Source organism: Myotis davidii, unplaced genomic scaffold (assembly GCF_000327345.1).
Source record: "Myotis davidii unplaced genomic scaffold, ASM32734v1 scaffold27, whole genome shotgun sequence".
NCBI classification, from domain to species: Eukaryota; Metazoa; Chordata; class Mammalia; order Chiroptera; family Vespertilionidae; genus Myotis; species Myotis davidii.
In genome coordinates this window covers 1,542,892-1,557,492 of record NW_006297821.1, presented here as the reverse complement: position 1 = coordinate 1,557,492, position 14,601 = coordinate 1,542,892, and the positions used below count along the sequence as shown (strand labels likewise).

General features: G+C 49.7%; 1 protein-coding gene across 1 annotated transcript in view; it reads right to left on the bottom strand.

Annotated features, from left to right (window-relative positions):
* The window catches only part of ZFP64 (ZFP64 zinc finger protein), a gene marked incomplete at its 5' end in the record, with an annotated part of 28,459 nt that extends 16,588 nt beyond the window's left edge, over positions 1–11,871 (bottom strand). Inside the window, one exon of the mRNA XM_006773648.1 lies at positions 11,604–11,871. Within this exon, the coding sequence (XP_006773711.1) occupies positions 11,604–11,871 (268 nt within the window). The remainder of the gene's footprint in view (positions 1–11,603) is intronic.
* Positions 11,872–14,601: the final 2,730 nt, after the last annotated feature.

Genomic DNA, 14,601 nt, shown 5'->3' with positions numbered 1-14,601 from the left:
GCATTAGGAAGGTTGAGAACCACTGATTTAATGTATCCCGTTCAGGTTTGGGGACATGCCAGATTCAGCCCTGCTGTCATGCTGGAACTGGCTTCCGTTGTCCTCAACTGACACATGCAGAGGGAGTGAAGTGGCTTTGGCTCAAAGTTGGCCAAACCATCCTGCAGGCGGATGTCCTGCCTTCATGCCAAGTCTCTCAGATGTGTCCATCGACCGCACCTGCCTCTCCTGACGTGTCCCATCTACTCCGTGGGCTTTGGCTCTTGGCTCCAGCTTCCTTTGCTCTGTTTGGACCTCAGCCAGCAGCACTGACCTACCTAGGAACTTGCTACAAAGGCAAATTCTTGAGCCCCACCCCAGCCTACGGAATCAGAAACTCTGGGGTGGACCCAGCGCTCCGCGTTCTAACCATCTGCCCAGGTGAGTCTGAGCCTGAGCACCACGGCGCAGGTGGCCCTTTTCCGTGCGTTCCAGCAGGAAGTTAGCCCCGCTTTGCCCAGGGGAGGCCACCCACCCTTCTTGTTGCTGCGTCTCAGGGACAAAAGGGCTGTTCCTCCAACGCAGACATGTGCTTCATCACTAGGAGGAGCCCCTGCGATTGTTTCCAGGTATCTCTGGGAACAGTTACTCTTCATCTTCAACCTGAATCATCACGCAGCATCTGGGAGGCGTTCTAACCAGCAATGGAACTCGATGTGCGTAGTTCCAGAAAAGGTTCACGACTTTGCCGAAGTGACCAAAACGTGCTCCATAGGCTCAAGTTAGTTCACGGGTCCTGAGAGCACCTCGTTTGGGACTGCCTGTCGGCCGACAGCAATCTCGTTAATTCTAAGGCGCACCTCCCTGTCGGGGACCTTACACTGTAGCTTTAGCTGATGTGTAAGGTCCAGGTCCAGCTGTTTGCTATGGAAGACCTCAGGCCAGCTGTGTGAGCCTCCGTTTCCTCCCTTGTAAGTAGAGATAGTCACTACGTACCCCTCATAACTTTTTTGTTGCAAAAGTTAACGAGAGAAGCAGAAGCCAGGATGTGGCCGTGCTCGCGTCTACAGGTGAACAGAACTGGGCAATGGCCCTGGATTCTCAAAGGGAGTTTGACCAAGACCCAAGGAGACCAACGTCTCTGTTTGCCGGGGGCCCGGGGGTCACCCAGGACATAGGGTTTACAGTGCCAACTAGGATGGCTGGTTATGTTCTCATGACCTCCCAACTTTCTGCTCCACAGCTTTCTGCACCAAAAGAAGGCTGGCAGGTGTGTGTGGTAGGTGGGGGCTGGGTTATGGGAGTGGCCAGGTCCCCCACAGGCCAGCTCAGTCCTCAGTCCCAGGAGGTGAATGCAGGGCCCCTGTCCTCTGAGCTGAGCGTGACTCCCGGGAGATGGGCGGGGCTTCGGCTCCTGACCTCCCGCGGCCCCTCTCCTGTGAGCCCAGGATTTCATGGGAAGTCACAGCAGAGGGGGCTCGCGGGAGGAATGTGGATATTAACCAGGTCTCGGAGGTGTGGCTTGCAAACACTTTCTCCCATTCTGCAGGTTGCCTTTCCAGTCTGTTGTTGCCTTTGATGCGCAGAAGTTTGATGCAGCCCCATTTGCCCTTTCTGCCTCTGTTTTGTTGGGGAGACGGCAGGAAGCAAAGGGCCAGGCACCCAACTGCAGGGATCATTTCAGAGGCAGGGCTGCTCACACATAACATGTGAGTCACCCCAAACAGATGTCTCCTGGCCGGGAAAGGGTTTGTTCAAGGGCTTGGGCTCCTAAGTCTTATCTTCTTGAGTCTCGGTTTCCTCACCTGAAAAATAGGGCGATTCCCATTCCTTATCTCCTCGGGCTGTTGGGAGGATTAGAGATCAAGCCTGTGAAACTGTTACTGCTATTGCCATTCTTCACTGATTTATTTAGCAAAAATTTATGAAGCACCTACTGTGTGCCAGGCATGGAAACACATCAGTGAGCCAGAGGCAAAACCCCTGCCTTTGTGGAGTTGGCACTCTAGTTGTGAGTGTGCAAGCAAAAAAAAAAAAAGTAAATAAATACTCTACAGCTCAATGCTATGAAGACAAATACAGCAGGGAAGTGGGACAGGAAGTGCTGGGGGCATGCGACTTTAAGTAAGGTAATCCCAGAAGGCCTCAGTGAGGAGGTGACATTTCAATACAGAACACAGAAGCGTGTGATTATTAATCGTCTTCTGTTGCAGGTGTCTGGAATCCAACAGCCACGTTACCCAGTCTTGTTGGAACCTCCTGGATGGCTTTATCAGCCCCCCCCCTTTCATCCCTCCCCCACACTCGGCTTCTTGCCATGGGACCTGCAGGTCCCACAGGGAAAGCCTTCAGGTGGCCTTGATCACGGAGGGGCTGCTTTGAGTGTCTGTGTGCAGTTTGGTGTTGTGAGTGTGTATGTGCTGTGCGTGTAAACGCCAGGCTGACCTGGGACCAACCTCTGTCCCCACCACTCACTAGCTATGGGGTCTTGACCGAACCACATCGCTGCTCTTCAGTTCTTTTGCCAGTAAAACGGGGATGTGAGCAGCGACCTGTACGCTCAGACCTTCCTGTCCCAGCAGACACCTGACAGGCCAATCAGACCCGCTTGCCCTGGAATTAAGAATTGGGACTAAGACTGCGTTTTGGCGTGGACTTTCCTTCTGCAGGAGAAAAAGGCATAAAACTTGGGAGCTGTCACGCCTACAGGGCGCTTCTCCCCGTGTAAAAGCACACGGACCATCCTGAGATCTTTAAATGCAGATTCGGAGTCAGCAGCTCTGGGTGGGGCCGAGACTGGGTTTCTAACAAGCTCCTGAGCAGGGGCCTGGTCCTCGGGCCACACTTTGAACCGTGAACATCCGAAATCCCGAATATATTTCTGGTTTCTGGTGTCCATCGCTTTTTACATTTTTATTTTTATTTTTTTAAAAATATATTTTTATTGATTTCAGAGAGAAAGGGAGAGGGAGATAGAAACATCAATGAGAGAGAATCATTGATCTGCTGCCTCCTGCACGCCCCCAACTGGGGATCGAGCCCGTAACCCTGGGCATGTGCCTTGACCAGAATCGAACCTGGACCTTTCAGTCCACAAGCCGAAACTTATCTACTGAGCCAAATCGGCTAGGCAGTGATGGTGAACCTTTTGAGCTCGGCCAGCCAGCATTTTGAAAAACCCTAACTTAACTCTGGTGCCGTGTCACATATAGAAATTTTTTGATATTTGCAACCATAGTAAAACAAAGACTTATATTTTTGATATTTATTTTATATATTTAAATGCCATTTAACAAAGAAAAATCAACCAAAAAAATGAGTTCACGTGTCAGAGGTTCGTCATCACTGGGCTAGAGCCACCTTTTTAAAAAAATATATTTTTTTATTGATTTCAGAGAGGAAGGGAGAGGGAGAGAGAGAAACATTAATGATGAGAGCATATCATTGATTGCCTGCCTCCTGCACATCCTCTACTGGGGATCGAGCCCACAACCTGGGCACGTGCCCTGACTGGGAATCGAACCATGACCTCCTGGTTATAGGTCAATGCTCAACCACTGAACCATACTGGCTGGGCAGTATCGCTCTCTTTTGAGTTCCAGCCACATCCTCACCCTTGGTCCTCAGTGACTCCCTATTCCCTTCTAAATAAAAGCCTCCTCTCGGGCTTAAACTAGGACAGGCAGAGCAGGGGTCTGTCACAGGCAAACAACCAACCGTCCTCCCTAAAACAAAGTGAACCTGCACTAGACTGAGAATTCACTGAACAGGAACAAAAAACCCACCACTACAAGCGGAATGGAGCTTCCTTCCCACTTCCCACACCCCCTTTCCTCTCCGAGTGCTGGGCTCACTTATTCATTCAGATCTCTGAGCATCTACTATGTGCCAGACGCCGAAGCCAATAGATTTCCTTCCTTTCTCCCCTTTTCCTGGTCTGGTGGTTCTCAAATTTGATCATGTGCCAGAGATTCTGATGGAGATCTCAGGGGTAAAGTCTGGATATCTTTATAGCTATGTTTTTAAACTAGATTTTTATTGATTTCAGAGAGAAAGGGAGAAGGAGAGAGAGAAACATCAATGATAAGAGAGAATCACTGATCGGCTGCCTCCTGCACGTCCCACACTGGGGATCCAGCCCACAACCCGGGCCTGTGCCGTGACCAGGAATCGAACTGTGACCATGACCTCCTGGTTCACAGGTGGACGCTCAACCACTGAGCCACGCCGGCCACGGGCTATAGCTGTATTTTTTAACAAGGTTTCTAGGTAATTCTTCCTTCCCATCAGCCGTGACTCCCGCTCTGGTCCAGTCCACAGAGACTGCAGTTGGGCGACTCTGCAGAGGGGCCCTTGGTTTGGATTCCACCGCTGAGCCCTCAGCCCCGTCCCTCTGTGGCCCAGCCGCCTGTACGGCCGTGGGCCCGGGCCTGGGTCCCATCTTAGCCAATGGGGTCAGGAGTTTCTGGGAAGCACGTCCTCCCTGGTAAAGAGCAGCTGCCCCTCTCGCGATCTGTGGACAGGGCTGAGCGAAGGCTTGCGGCACAAAGCAATGGCAGCCTTCTTTCACCATGAGGTGCATGAGGCTTGAGGCCAAAGGACAATACCCACCACCAGGACACCAAAAAGATGCAAAGAACCTGTCATCTCTGAACTGTAGAACGGACCGGGTGTGCCCTGCTGTCCGGCCCACTTGTAGTTGGGTGTTAAGGACAATGGGAAGCACTGGCTGGTTCCGATTCCCAGGACCCTGCCTGGATCCAGGTGGATCTTTTGAGAGATGCTGCCATGAGGAGTTACTAAGGGACGGTGTGGCTTAGAGACCAGTTCTGCCGATTTCTGGCTCTATCCTCCCAAACAAGTTATTTAACCCCTTTGTTCCTTAGTTATTATGGGTAAAATGGGATAATGACTCTCAGTATTTAATTTACCGTTGCGCAAAGGACTTCAGACAGATGACTTCATAAGAACTACTTAAGAATTAGCTATGCCCGGACCTGGAAGTCACAGTTCAATTCCCGGTCAGGGCACATGCCCGGGATGCGGGCTCGATCCCCAGTAGGGGATGTGCAGGAGGCAGCTGATCAGTGATTCTCTCTCATCATTGATGTTTCTCTTTCTCTATCTCCCTTCCTCTCTCTGAAATTAATAAGAACATATTAAAAAAACAACAAAGAATTAGCTAGTATTATTGTTGCCACATTGTATGACAGATCATTACACAGTTTGTCTTACTGCATCACTCATGTGCTCAACAACCTTCAATGGCTCCCCAGCTCCTTCAGAAAAAAGGCCAGAGATGAAGCATGGCTCCTGCCACTACTCCCGGGTCATCTCTGGGCACGGTTATCAGATCTTGCCTCGAGCTGCCCCACCCGCAGACCACCATCAGGAAATGCGCCCTTTCCACCATCGTCCTCCTAAAGGCAGGTGATTCTTTCAAGACGGCTCATACGTTTGACCTCACAGTATTTTCCCTGGCTTTCCCCTGGTGACTAACTACTCCTTTTACTTTCCGACAAGGCTGTGCTCATCCCACATGGCTGGGTGTGCATGTCTCACACCTCGGTCCTGCTCCCCTGCTCACGGGCTTGGAAGTCTCCAGGGGTGAGCATCTCCATTTCTCGGCTCCAGTGTCTGGCGCACAACTGGCCCAGAGCTACTGTCCCTGGACCCCAGGATGGGGCAGGCGCCTTGTGCTTCATGCACGTTAATGAACTTCATCCTTACAGCTGAGCGCCTCCTGTTCTCACTCGGTAACTGTTTCACTAAGTGCCTGTGAGGGGCCGGGCCTGCCTGCAGGGAGACTGACAGTCTAGTAAACTAGAAATTAAACCACTAATCAATGGCTCACAGGCCAAACAAGCCTCCAGATTCTTTTTTAAGGCTTTCAGATCAACGAGGTGAGTTTGTTCTTCCCTATGTCAATGTCCTCTGGCCACAGACCAGGGACACGCCTGCAGGTGACTAAGTTTATTACTCACTGCAGGAGGGAAACCTCAGACCATGGGAGCCATGGAGTCTCAGTGACAGGGTGCTAGAAAGGACTCAGATTTGGGACTCATGCTAGGTAATTTTGGGGGAGGGTTCAAGGAAGCCTGCATTGGAAGCGCTGGTATGGTTCAGTGGTTAAGCATCAACCTATGAACCAAGAGGTCATGGCTTGATTCCCAGTCAGGGCACATGGGTTGTGGGCTCGATCCCCAGTAGGGGTATGCAGGGGGCTATCAACTGATGTTTCTCTCTTATCATTGATGTTTCCACCTCTCTCTCCCTCTCCCTTCCTCTCTCTAAAAAAAGAAAAAGAAAAAAAGGAATCAAGAAATCATATTTAAAAATAAAAGAAAGAGTGGGGAAAGTCTGTGATTTGACATCTTAATAAATATTACCGAGCAGCGGAGGAGGCTAAAGCTGTAACAGGTAGAGAAGCAGGCGTTGCTCAGATCAGTGTGGGGGGATGTTTGTTATTTTTTGGCGCCAAACGATGACGAAGGCATTTTTTTTCCCGGTTCCTCCACGGTCACAGAGTGGCCCTGACCACGTTGGTGCTGTGACACTGTTTATGTTCGACAGAACAGCCTGGCCTGGGAGAGCCAGCCCGGCTCCTAGCAACACCAAGACCTCCCGACAATGGGTCCCAGCTGTCCGGCCGCTTTCCTCTCTCAGCTGGCTGCCCATGGCCCTCCCACTCTCCGGCTGCTGCATCCACCACACTGCCAGACCCCCAACAGCAGCCCACTTCACTTCTCTAGCCAAGTAAAAACTGCTTGTCACCAAGTAACTGGTCAGTTACGACTGTGGTGAGTGCTAGGTGGGAGGCAGGGAGAAACCTCATCTCAGGAGTGGCGGGAGGGAAATCACGGCTAGCTTCTAGGTGGAGGTGACTTTTAACATGGGACCTGCAGAGTGAAAACTAACCAAAGGAGATGAACAGATCATTCTAGGTCCAGTGATCAATTCAACTAGTATTGGCGGGGGACTTGCCATGAGTCAGGCCCGGCGCCGGCATTTTCCGGGTCCTGTAGAGTTTTCACAGCCCGATTCACTGAACAAGAGCTGACACTGACAGTGCTAAGTGTCCTCCATGCAGAAGCCCCACAGCCGGGTTAGAACCCCCAAGGTGACTGCAACCCCATCACTTCCGTGTTACAGTTGGGGAAGCGGGGACATGGGGCTAAGTGACCTGCCCACGGTGACTGCAAGTGCTCACGGCAGGAGCTCCGCCCCGTCCGGCTCAGGGCCCCGAACTTGCCATTTATTCCTGCCTCCAATTTAAAAACGAGACACCCAGAGTCCTTGGCTCCTCCGGCCCCATGCAGCCAAGACTCGAACCCAGGCCCCTGCCTCCAAAGCCCCACGATTTTAAGCCAGAACTTAGAAAATGCACGTGGGATGCTATTTCCCCCCAACCAGCACCAGCATCTAAGTTTACTGCTCCTACAGGCAAGTTCTCCAATCCAATGTGAAGCAGGAAGCTTCCAAACTACCGGCGGAGAATACATGCTACTGTACATCCAGCTATTGTAGGACAGAGAGACCCAGGAGCTGAGTGACGAGGAGGTCGGCTTCATCAAGGACCAAAGAGCGAGAAATACGCCTGGACCGCGTCTGGGAGGGGCATCTGGAGAGCTGCCAGTGTCCGGGTCCCGGCTGTGGCCTCGGGCGGGGAGGGGCTCTCCCACCTGGCTGAGACCGGAGTCCCCCGGGAGCTTGTTAAGCACCAGGTGCCTGCCTCAGCCCGGAGCCCAGGCACCGAGGTCCTTAACAAGCTCCCTGGGGACTCCAGTCCACAGCAGGTCCATAGGCAGGTCTGAGCACTGTCACGGGTGGGACACTGATGCCCCGGTGTAGGGGGAGCTGGGCCCAGAAAACCAAACTAAGTTGTGTGGAAGAAAGGAAACCCACAAGATTGCGCTTGTTTTGTGGCACAGGTGCAGGAGCGACCGGAAAGGGCAGCTGAGTCGGGCAGAAGAGCAGCAGATCTCACCATCTGTTCATTCACCTCCTCGTTAAGAAAATCAGTCCTTTGCTGAGTCCCATCCCTCTGTCCCAGGTCCTTTCCGTGGATCGCTGCAGAATCCTGACAATGCCTGGTGCTAACTCTGCCCTGATAGTGTTAGGTACCATGATGATCTCTTGGTACAGACGAGGAATTATTTTTTTTAATCCTCACCCAAGGGTATTTTTCCACTGCTTTTAGCTAGAGTGGAAGGGAGGTGGGGGGAGAAGACGTGGGGGAGAAAAACATCAATGTGAGAGACACATCCATTGGTTGCCTCCTGCACAAGCCCCTACTGGGCCGGGGATCCAGCCTGCAACCAAGGTATGTGCCTTTGAACAGGAATCAAACCCAAGACCCTGCGATGTGCAGGCCGACGCTCTAACCACTGAGCACACCAAGGAGGGCCAGGTGAGGAATATTAATCAGACCGTGTAAGTGACTTGCCCGGTCCAGGGCTGTGGGGCGTTAGACTGCGATGCGATCCGGCTGTCTGTCTCCGGAGCTCAGAGCTCGGAGCTGGGTGCTCCCTTCGACATGTGCAGTGGGTGCCACCATGAGTTAGGCACAAAGAGGACTCCAGGTCTGGCCCGAGCGTACAGGATGATACGCACAACTGAGGCACAGCATGAGTGAAGGAACGTGGGCAGTGGAAATGCTGAGATGGATGTCATCGGGCCAAGAACTAGGAGGACAGAGGGGCCATTGGGTGTGGGGTCAGTTTCACTGATGAATGTCACTTGGGTAGTCAGTGGTTCATTTACTCAACCCAGAATGAGCACCCTCCTGCCCAGCACCTCCTTGGCGCTGGGGATGCAGCGTGAACATGAGGGGTGCAGCCCTGACCTCATTCATGGTGCTTATGGTTCAGTGATGGGGCAGACCTTAAGGTTCATGCCTACATAATCATTGAGTTATGGGGACCTGACCTGGTCTGAGAGAATAGTGTATGAGTGTGGTATTAAGGAGGGGAGTTGGAGGAAATACCTCTAGGTGCAGCTCTGAGGGACGCCTAAGAATTAAGTCAGTTCCAGGCAGAGGAACAACATGCACGGCGGCTCTGAGGCCAGAGGAATCCTGGCTCCTCTGGAAAACAGAAAGGTGTGCGTCATGGCTGCTGCAATTCACAGGGGAGGGGGTGTTCCAGGATAAGCCAGATGCTCTGTGTGCAGATAGTTATAAACCTTAAACTCTTAGGCTGAGCTGGCGTAAGCGAGGCAAAGACAGGAAAGGTATTTCAGGCAGAGGGAACATCATAGGCAAAGGCTCAGAACACAGAAGGATGTAACGATTGGAACACAAATGAAGTGTGGGCCTCGACACCTTCTCACACTGTGGCACCATGGCATAGTGTGAGGTTACCGGGCGTCTGCTTCTGAGGGCAGGGAGCTGAGTCTGCAGAGAGAAGGCGCCCGGGGTAAGGGCCACGGTACCTGAGTCCCAGGACTGTCCTAATCCTGTGGTGGGACCCTGGCCATGACTCACCCACATCTACAGCTACACTGGTCTAGCTGTAGGATGAGAAGGTTGCACCAGGCCCATCTCCAAGGTGTATTTTCGGTTTCAAATGTTCTTGGCGACTTCCTCTAAAATAACAATTAAGATAAACTCTGGAGAGAGTGGGAAGACCTTGAAGTATTATTATTAAGGTTTGTGAGGTGACCAGTTAATGATATTTCAATGTTTTAAAAACTCAGCAGAAACACTATTTTGGGTGCATTAGGGAAACAACTGCAGAACTTTGCTTACTACCAACAAATTCAAACATCACAGCAACATATATTCGATGAAGAGAAAGCAGGTGGTGTTCTCCACGCCTCAGCTCCAGATGAACTATTTGGTAATAACATGAGAATATGCTAAAAAAAAAAAAAAAAAAAAAAAAGCCTGTGGCTCAGTCAGGCGCACAGATGTGTTTTGTTTGGCCATCAAAGTTGCAAAGTTTGGGAAATTTCACATTTGGTTGGTTTCTCCGAAAAACTCAAGTATCTGATTGCATCCAAAGAGCAGCTCTCTCCGCTTTCCCACAGTCCTCACCATTCCCTAATGTGCACTGTTTACATTCCTCTCATTAGTATGACCTGCCTCACTCCTGTCCTAGAAGCTGCCCTTGAATATAATGATATATATGTATGCATCTGTATGAGTTTTACACTTTGAGATTTTTCTCTGTCTGCATATAGATCTAGCTCCCCTTTTCAAGGTCAAGTTTTACTCCACTGTCTGAATCTCTGATATTGATTTATCTAATTTCCTCTTGTTGTAGACATATAAAAGTTCCACTTTCTTTACAGTATGCACTATAAGTTTTACAGGATAAATACCTGAGAGTGGACTTACTGGGTAAATGTGTTTCATGTACACTTTGAAATGTGAAAGATCTGAAATCTAACATTGAAAACACAAAAGATACCACAACATCACCCAGGTTGTGTGAATTTACCTCCCCAGGAAGGGGAGCAGCTCCCCCCGCTAAGCCTTGTCGACAGGCATGTCTTTCACTGCGGAGGCAGAAAGCACACTTCCCTGCTGGTGCCTCTTGTCTAGCACCTATTGCCTTTGCCGACTTTTCCACTTGGTTCTTTTTCTCAACGTCACTGATTTTTAGGAGTTCTTTACATGTGACGAACATTAGGCCTTAGTCACATATGTTGCAATACTCTTCTCCAGTTGTCTTTAGACTTTTCAATATATTGTTTTTACTTTGGAAAAACTGCAAGTTAATCTGCAACTACTTACATGCTTCTTTTTCTTTGGGGGTGGTGGTGGAGGGTGGTGTCCACAACCTGTCTTCTTTGGTAGGCACAGTATTTTTTTGTTTTTTAATTTAAAAATGTGGATGCCTTTAGCTAAGGAATACATTCTCCAATTCCCCACAGGACGCCACAATGTCAGTACTAACATATAAATGGGTTACTTCATATTTGTAAAGTTATCTGACCCCTTAAGACAGGTTATATAGGTGTAAGTGTAGGTGTATGTATGTGTTTGTGTGTGCGCGTGTGTCTGTGGGTACACATGTGTGTGCGTCTGTGTGTATAGTATTTACTCTAGGACTTTTATGGTTTCATTACCCACAGTTAAATTTGGGATCCATCTACAGTTTATTTTTGGTGGAGTGAACGGATACCACCCAGAACTGGGATGAAATTTTCTGTTTTCCTGGTTGTACCCCAGGGGAGGGAGGCATCAATGCCTGCTTATAGGGTTAAAAACAAGCAAGCAAAAAAACCCCTCTTTTTTTTATCCCTTAATACAAATAATGCAAATGCGAAGACCACATACATATTCCCATCACCCAGAATAGCTATCTTTTTTTTTTTTTAACAGCAATGCATGTCCTGCGAGTATTCTTCCTCTTAGTATTAGGTTTTTGCTTTAGAAACTTGTTTTTTTAATTTTGTTTTGTTTAACATGTGACAACATGTATACCTGCTAACACGTAATGTTTTAACCCTGCCGTTCCCAAACCCTGCTGGGCGGCTGGTTTCCCAGTGGAGCTTGTTAAAAATAATGAACCAGCAACCCTAGCGGGTGAACCCTGGGAAACTATATTTTTCACAAGTTCCGTGGCGGCGCCTGGGACATGGCCCACTTTGCCCGGCTCCCCACCACCCCGCAGTACCTGTGATGGTCTGGGTCTCCGAGGTGATGGTCCTGGTGGTGGTCTGTGTCTGGGTGGCAGGCACCGTTTCCTCGGAAACGAACTGGACGGTGCTGGGCGCCGCCCCGGTCGTGCTGGTCAGCTGGCAGCCACTCTGCTTGTGCGCTACAAAGGCGTCCAAGTTGTTAAACTGCTGCTTGCAGATGCCACAGATATGGATGTCGGGGGTCAGCTCGACCAGCACCGTTGTGCCCCCAGGAACTCCATGGGACAAAGGGAAAGTGACAGATTAATCCCAAACATTGTGAAATTACAATACAAACCAAACCCATGTAGGAAAACAGGGCATGGTGGCAGACATGGCCAGTTGCCGGCTCAATGTCCATTCCACTTCCCTCTTCTTCCTTGCACACAGGTTTCCGAGTCTGTCCTAGCAGTAACGCACCCAGACCCAAGTAATGGCTTGGAACACATTTTTGTCCTTAGGGGCACGAGTGGCATTTTACAGGAGAATGTTCTTTGATATGCATGTCTGCCCTGCACTTCAAAAAATCAGCAGCCATCTACCCGCCCAGCTAAAGAATGGTTGTACCTCTTTTCCCTCCCCATAAGGATTAAAAAAAAAAAAAGATAATCAAACAAGAAAAAAAAATGGTTGTACTTCCCAGTCATGAAAACGAATCCCTCCACATTTCCAAATCCTATCCACCCGCCCCTCCAATTGTAAGAGCCACCACCCTAAATAATGTTGGTCCCCTACATACTTGGGAACCCCTGCAGCACACTGCTAAAGGAGTTTCTGGAGAAAGTTTGGCTTTCATGATAAAAAGGGAACAGGCATTTTGCTTTGAATGCAGATGTGATTGCAGGGGCTTGTGCAGCCATACTGTAACTATGAGGACAATGTTGAGATGCCTACAGATGCTGGCCCTTACTTCATTGATCTCCTGAATCAACCAATTGCAGACTTCTCATGAGGCTAGCATAGATCAGTTTTGTTACGTATGGCCCAAATCCATTCCTAACTGACAGGGGCATTGTCTCCCGAGTAATGATACTGATTAGTAATACTGTGTAACTTTATAAAGTACCCACCACAGTACCTGGCCCTATATTAGAAAGGGCTGTGTAATGCTTATTGAATAAAGAAACACCAGTTAATAAGTCTCTAACATGAGAACCTTAATTTTTATTTTAAAAATTTACTTTGTCTTCTTCTAAGGAAACCCATGTTTATAAAAGAAAATTTAGAAGAGAAGCAGCATGTGTACCACGAACATTACGAAATATTTTCTTCCATTCATCTTCAGTTAAAAATTGTTTTTAATTGAAAATTGTTTAAGATCATAACGTATTGTAAAATTAACCTCTTCCCCACATAAGATCGCATAAGCATTGTGCTACATCTTTAAAATGTATCTGTGAATATAATTATGTGATAATACATTCACATTATTTCATGTTCCCCGTGTTTCTTAAATTTCAGTAATTACTAGGTCTTTATATTATTCCTAACTTTTCCCATGCCTAAACGATATGAGAAATATTTTGCGCATATATGGCTGGCATCCATGTATGAATTTCCTGAAAAATTCTAAGTCGGTTACATTCTGTTCAATTTCCCCCAAGTCTAACTAAGACAAGAGATCTTTGTGGGGAAATACAATGAGGTGGACCGGCTGCGGAGAGGTGCTCCTAGCCGGGGCGTGGCAGGGCCTTATCAGCCAACCTGCACTTAAGTACTTTGATTGGGAGGAAGGAAGCCTTTCCTTCAAAACCTGCCGCAGGGCTGCTGAGGTGCCCATGGGGCTAACTGGAAACAAGGGACCAAGAGATGAAGGGACCTGCATCGCGGACGGTTCTGATGCCCAGGATGAAACGGGGAGAAGTTTCGGCTTCACAGCCAGGTTAGAGGCTTCAATGAGGTGGTGCTTGTAAAAGGCCAGCGCAGGGGTCCCCAGCCCCCAGCATGGCTCCTGGTTGGGTTATGACAGAGGGACCCCACTTGAATTTGCAAATCTGAAAATCTGGAATGATAAAACATTACCTACCTTTGCACTTGTAGTGAGAATGAACTGAGACCAAATAAAAAAAAAACACACAAAAAACTCTGGGCACAGCTCGTGCTCACCACCAGCAAAAAGAATTTATTTTTCTTTGCCAAGTTCTCCAAACCTGTTTAGGCATCAGAATGACCTGGGGGAGGTGGGCTAGGAGTTAAACATGGACACATCTGAGTCCCACTTCAAAAAGGGGCCTTAAAGGAGGCCGGGTGAAGGGGTGCTGGGGTTTAGGAAAATCTGTGCTTTTCACAAATTATGCAAATAACATACCCTGCCAAGTTGGGGAGCCAAAGTCTCCCAAACTGCAACTAGTAACAGCTAACAGGCTAAGCGCTCACCATGTGCCAGGTAGGTGTGTGCAAACCCTTGTGCCAGGCGTTCTCCAACTTTACGTGCTCCCGAATCTCCCAGGAAAGGGCGGGTCTCTCCCCCTCCATCATCCCTCCGGCAACCCAGCCCCGGCCAGATGGGTGGGGCCGGAGAGCTTTCTGCTTTTTAAAATAAGCGCCCGCGCTCCCAGGTGGCTGGCGTGCGCGCAAGTCCCTGGACCACACTTTGGGAAACAATGCTTCGGGCGGAACCAGGGGCTGCTTGTCTCCCAAGAAAAATAAAAACGAACCCCAAACTCCGAGGAATGACGACGGCTCCATTCCCCATTCAAATCTCCACCTTTAATGTGGACAAGGCTTTGCAGTCAGGCGGCAAGCCCCGCCGGCCAGACCTCGTGAGACCCTCCGACCCAAACACTTCAAGGATCTGGGGCCACCGAGGCAGAAGTTTTCCCACCAGCGTCGTAGCGGTTACCCCAAATCTCCCCAACTCCACGGGGGGGAGGGGGCCGGGAAAGGTCCCAAGGGGGTGGCGATTGTCTGAACGGCATGCCCCCCCCCGCCCCCTTCCAAGGGGTCTGCGGAACCGGAGAGCGCCCCCAGCCTGGCGCCGCGTAGGGTGCCCGC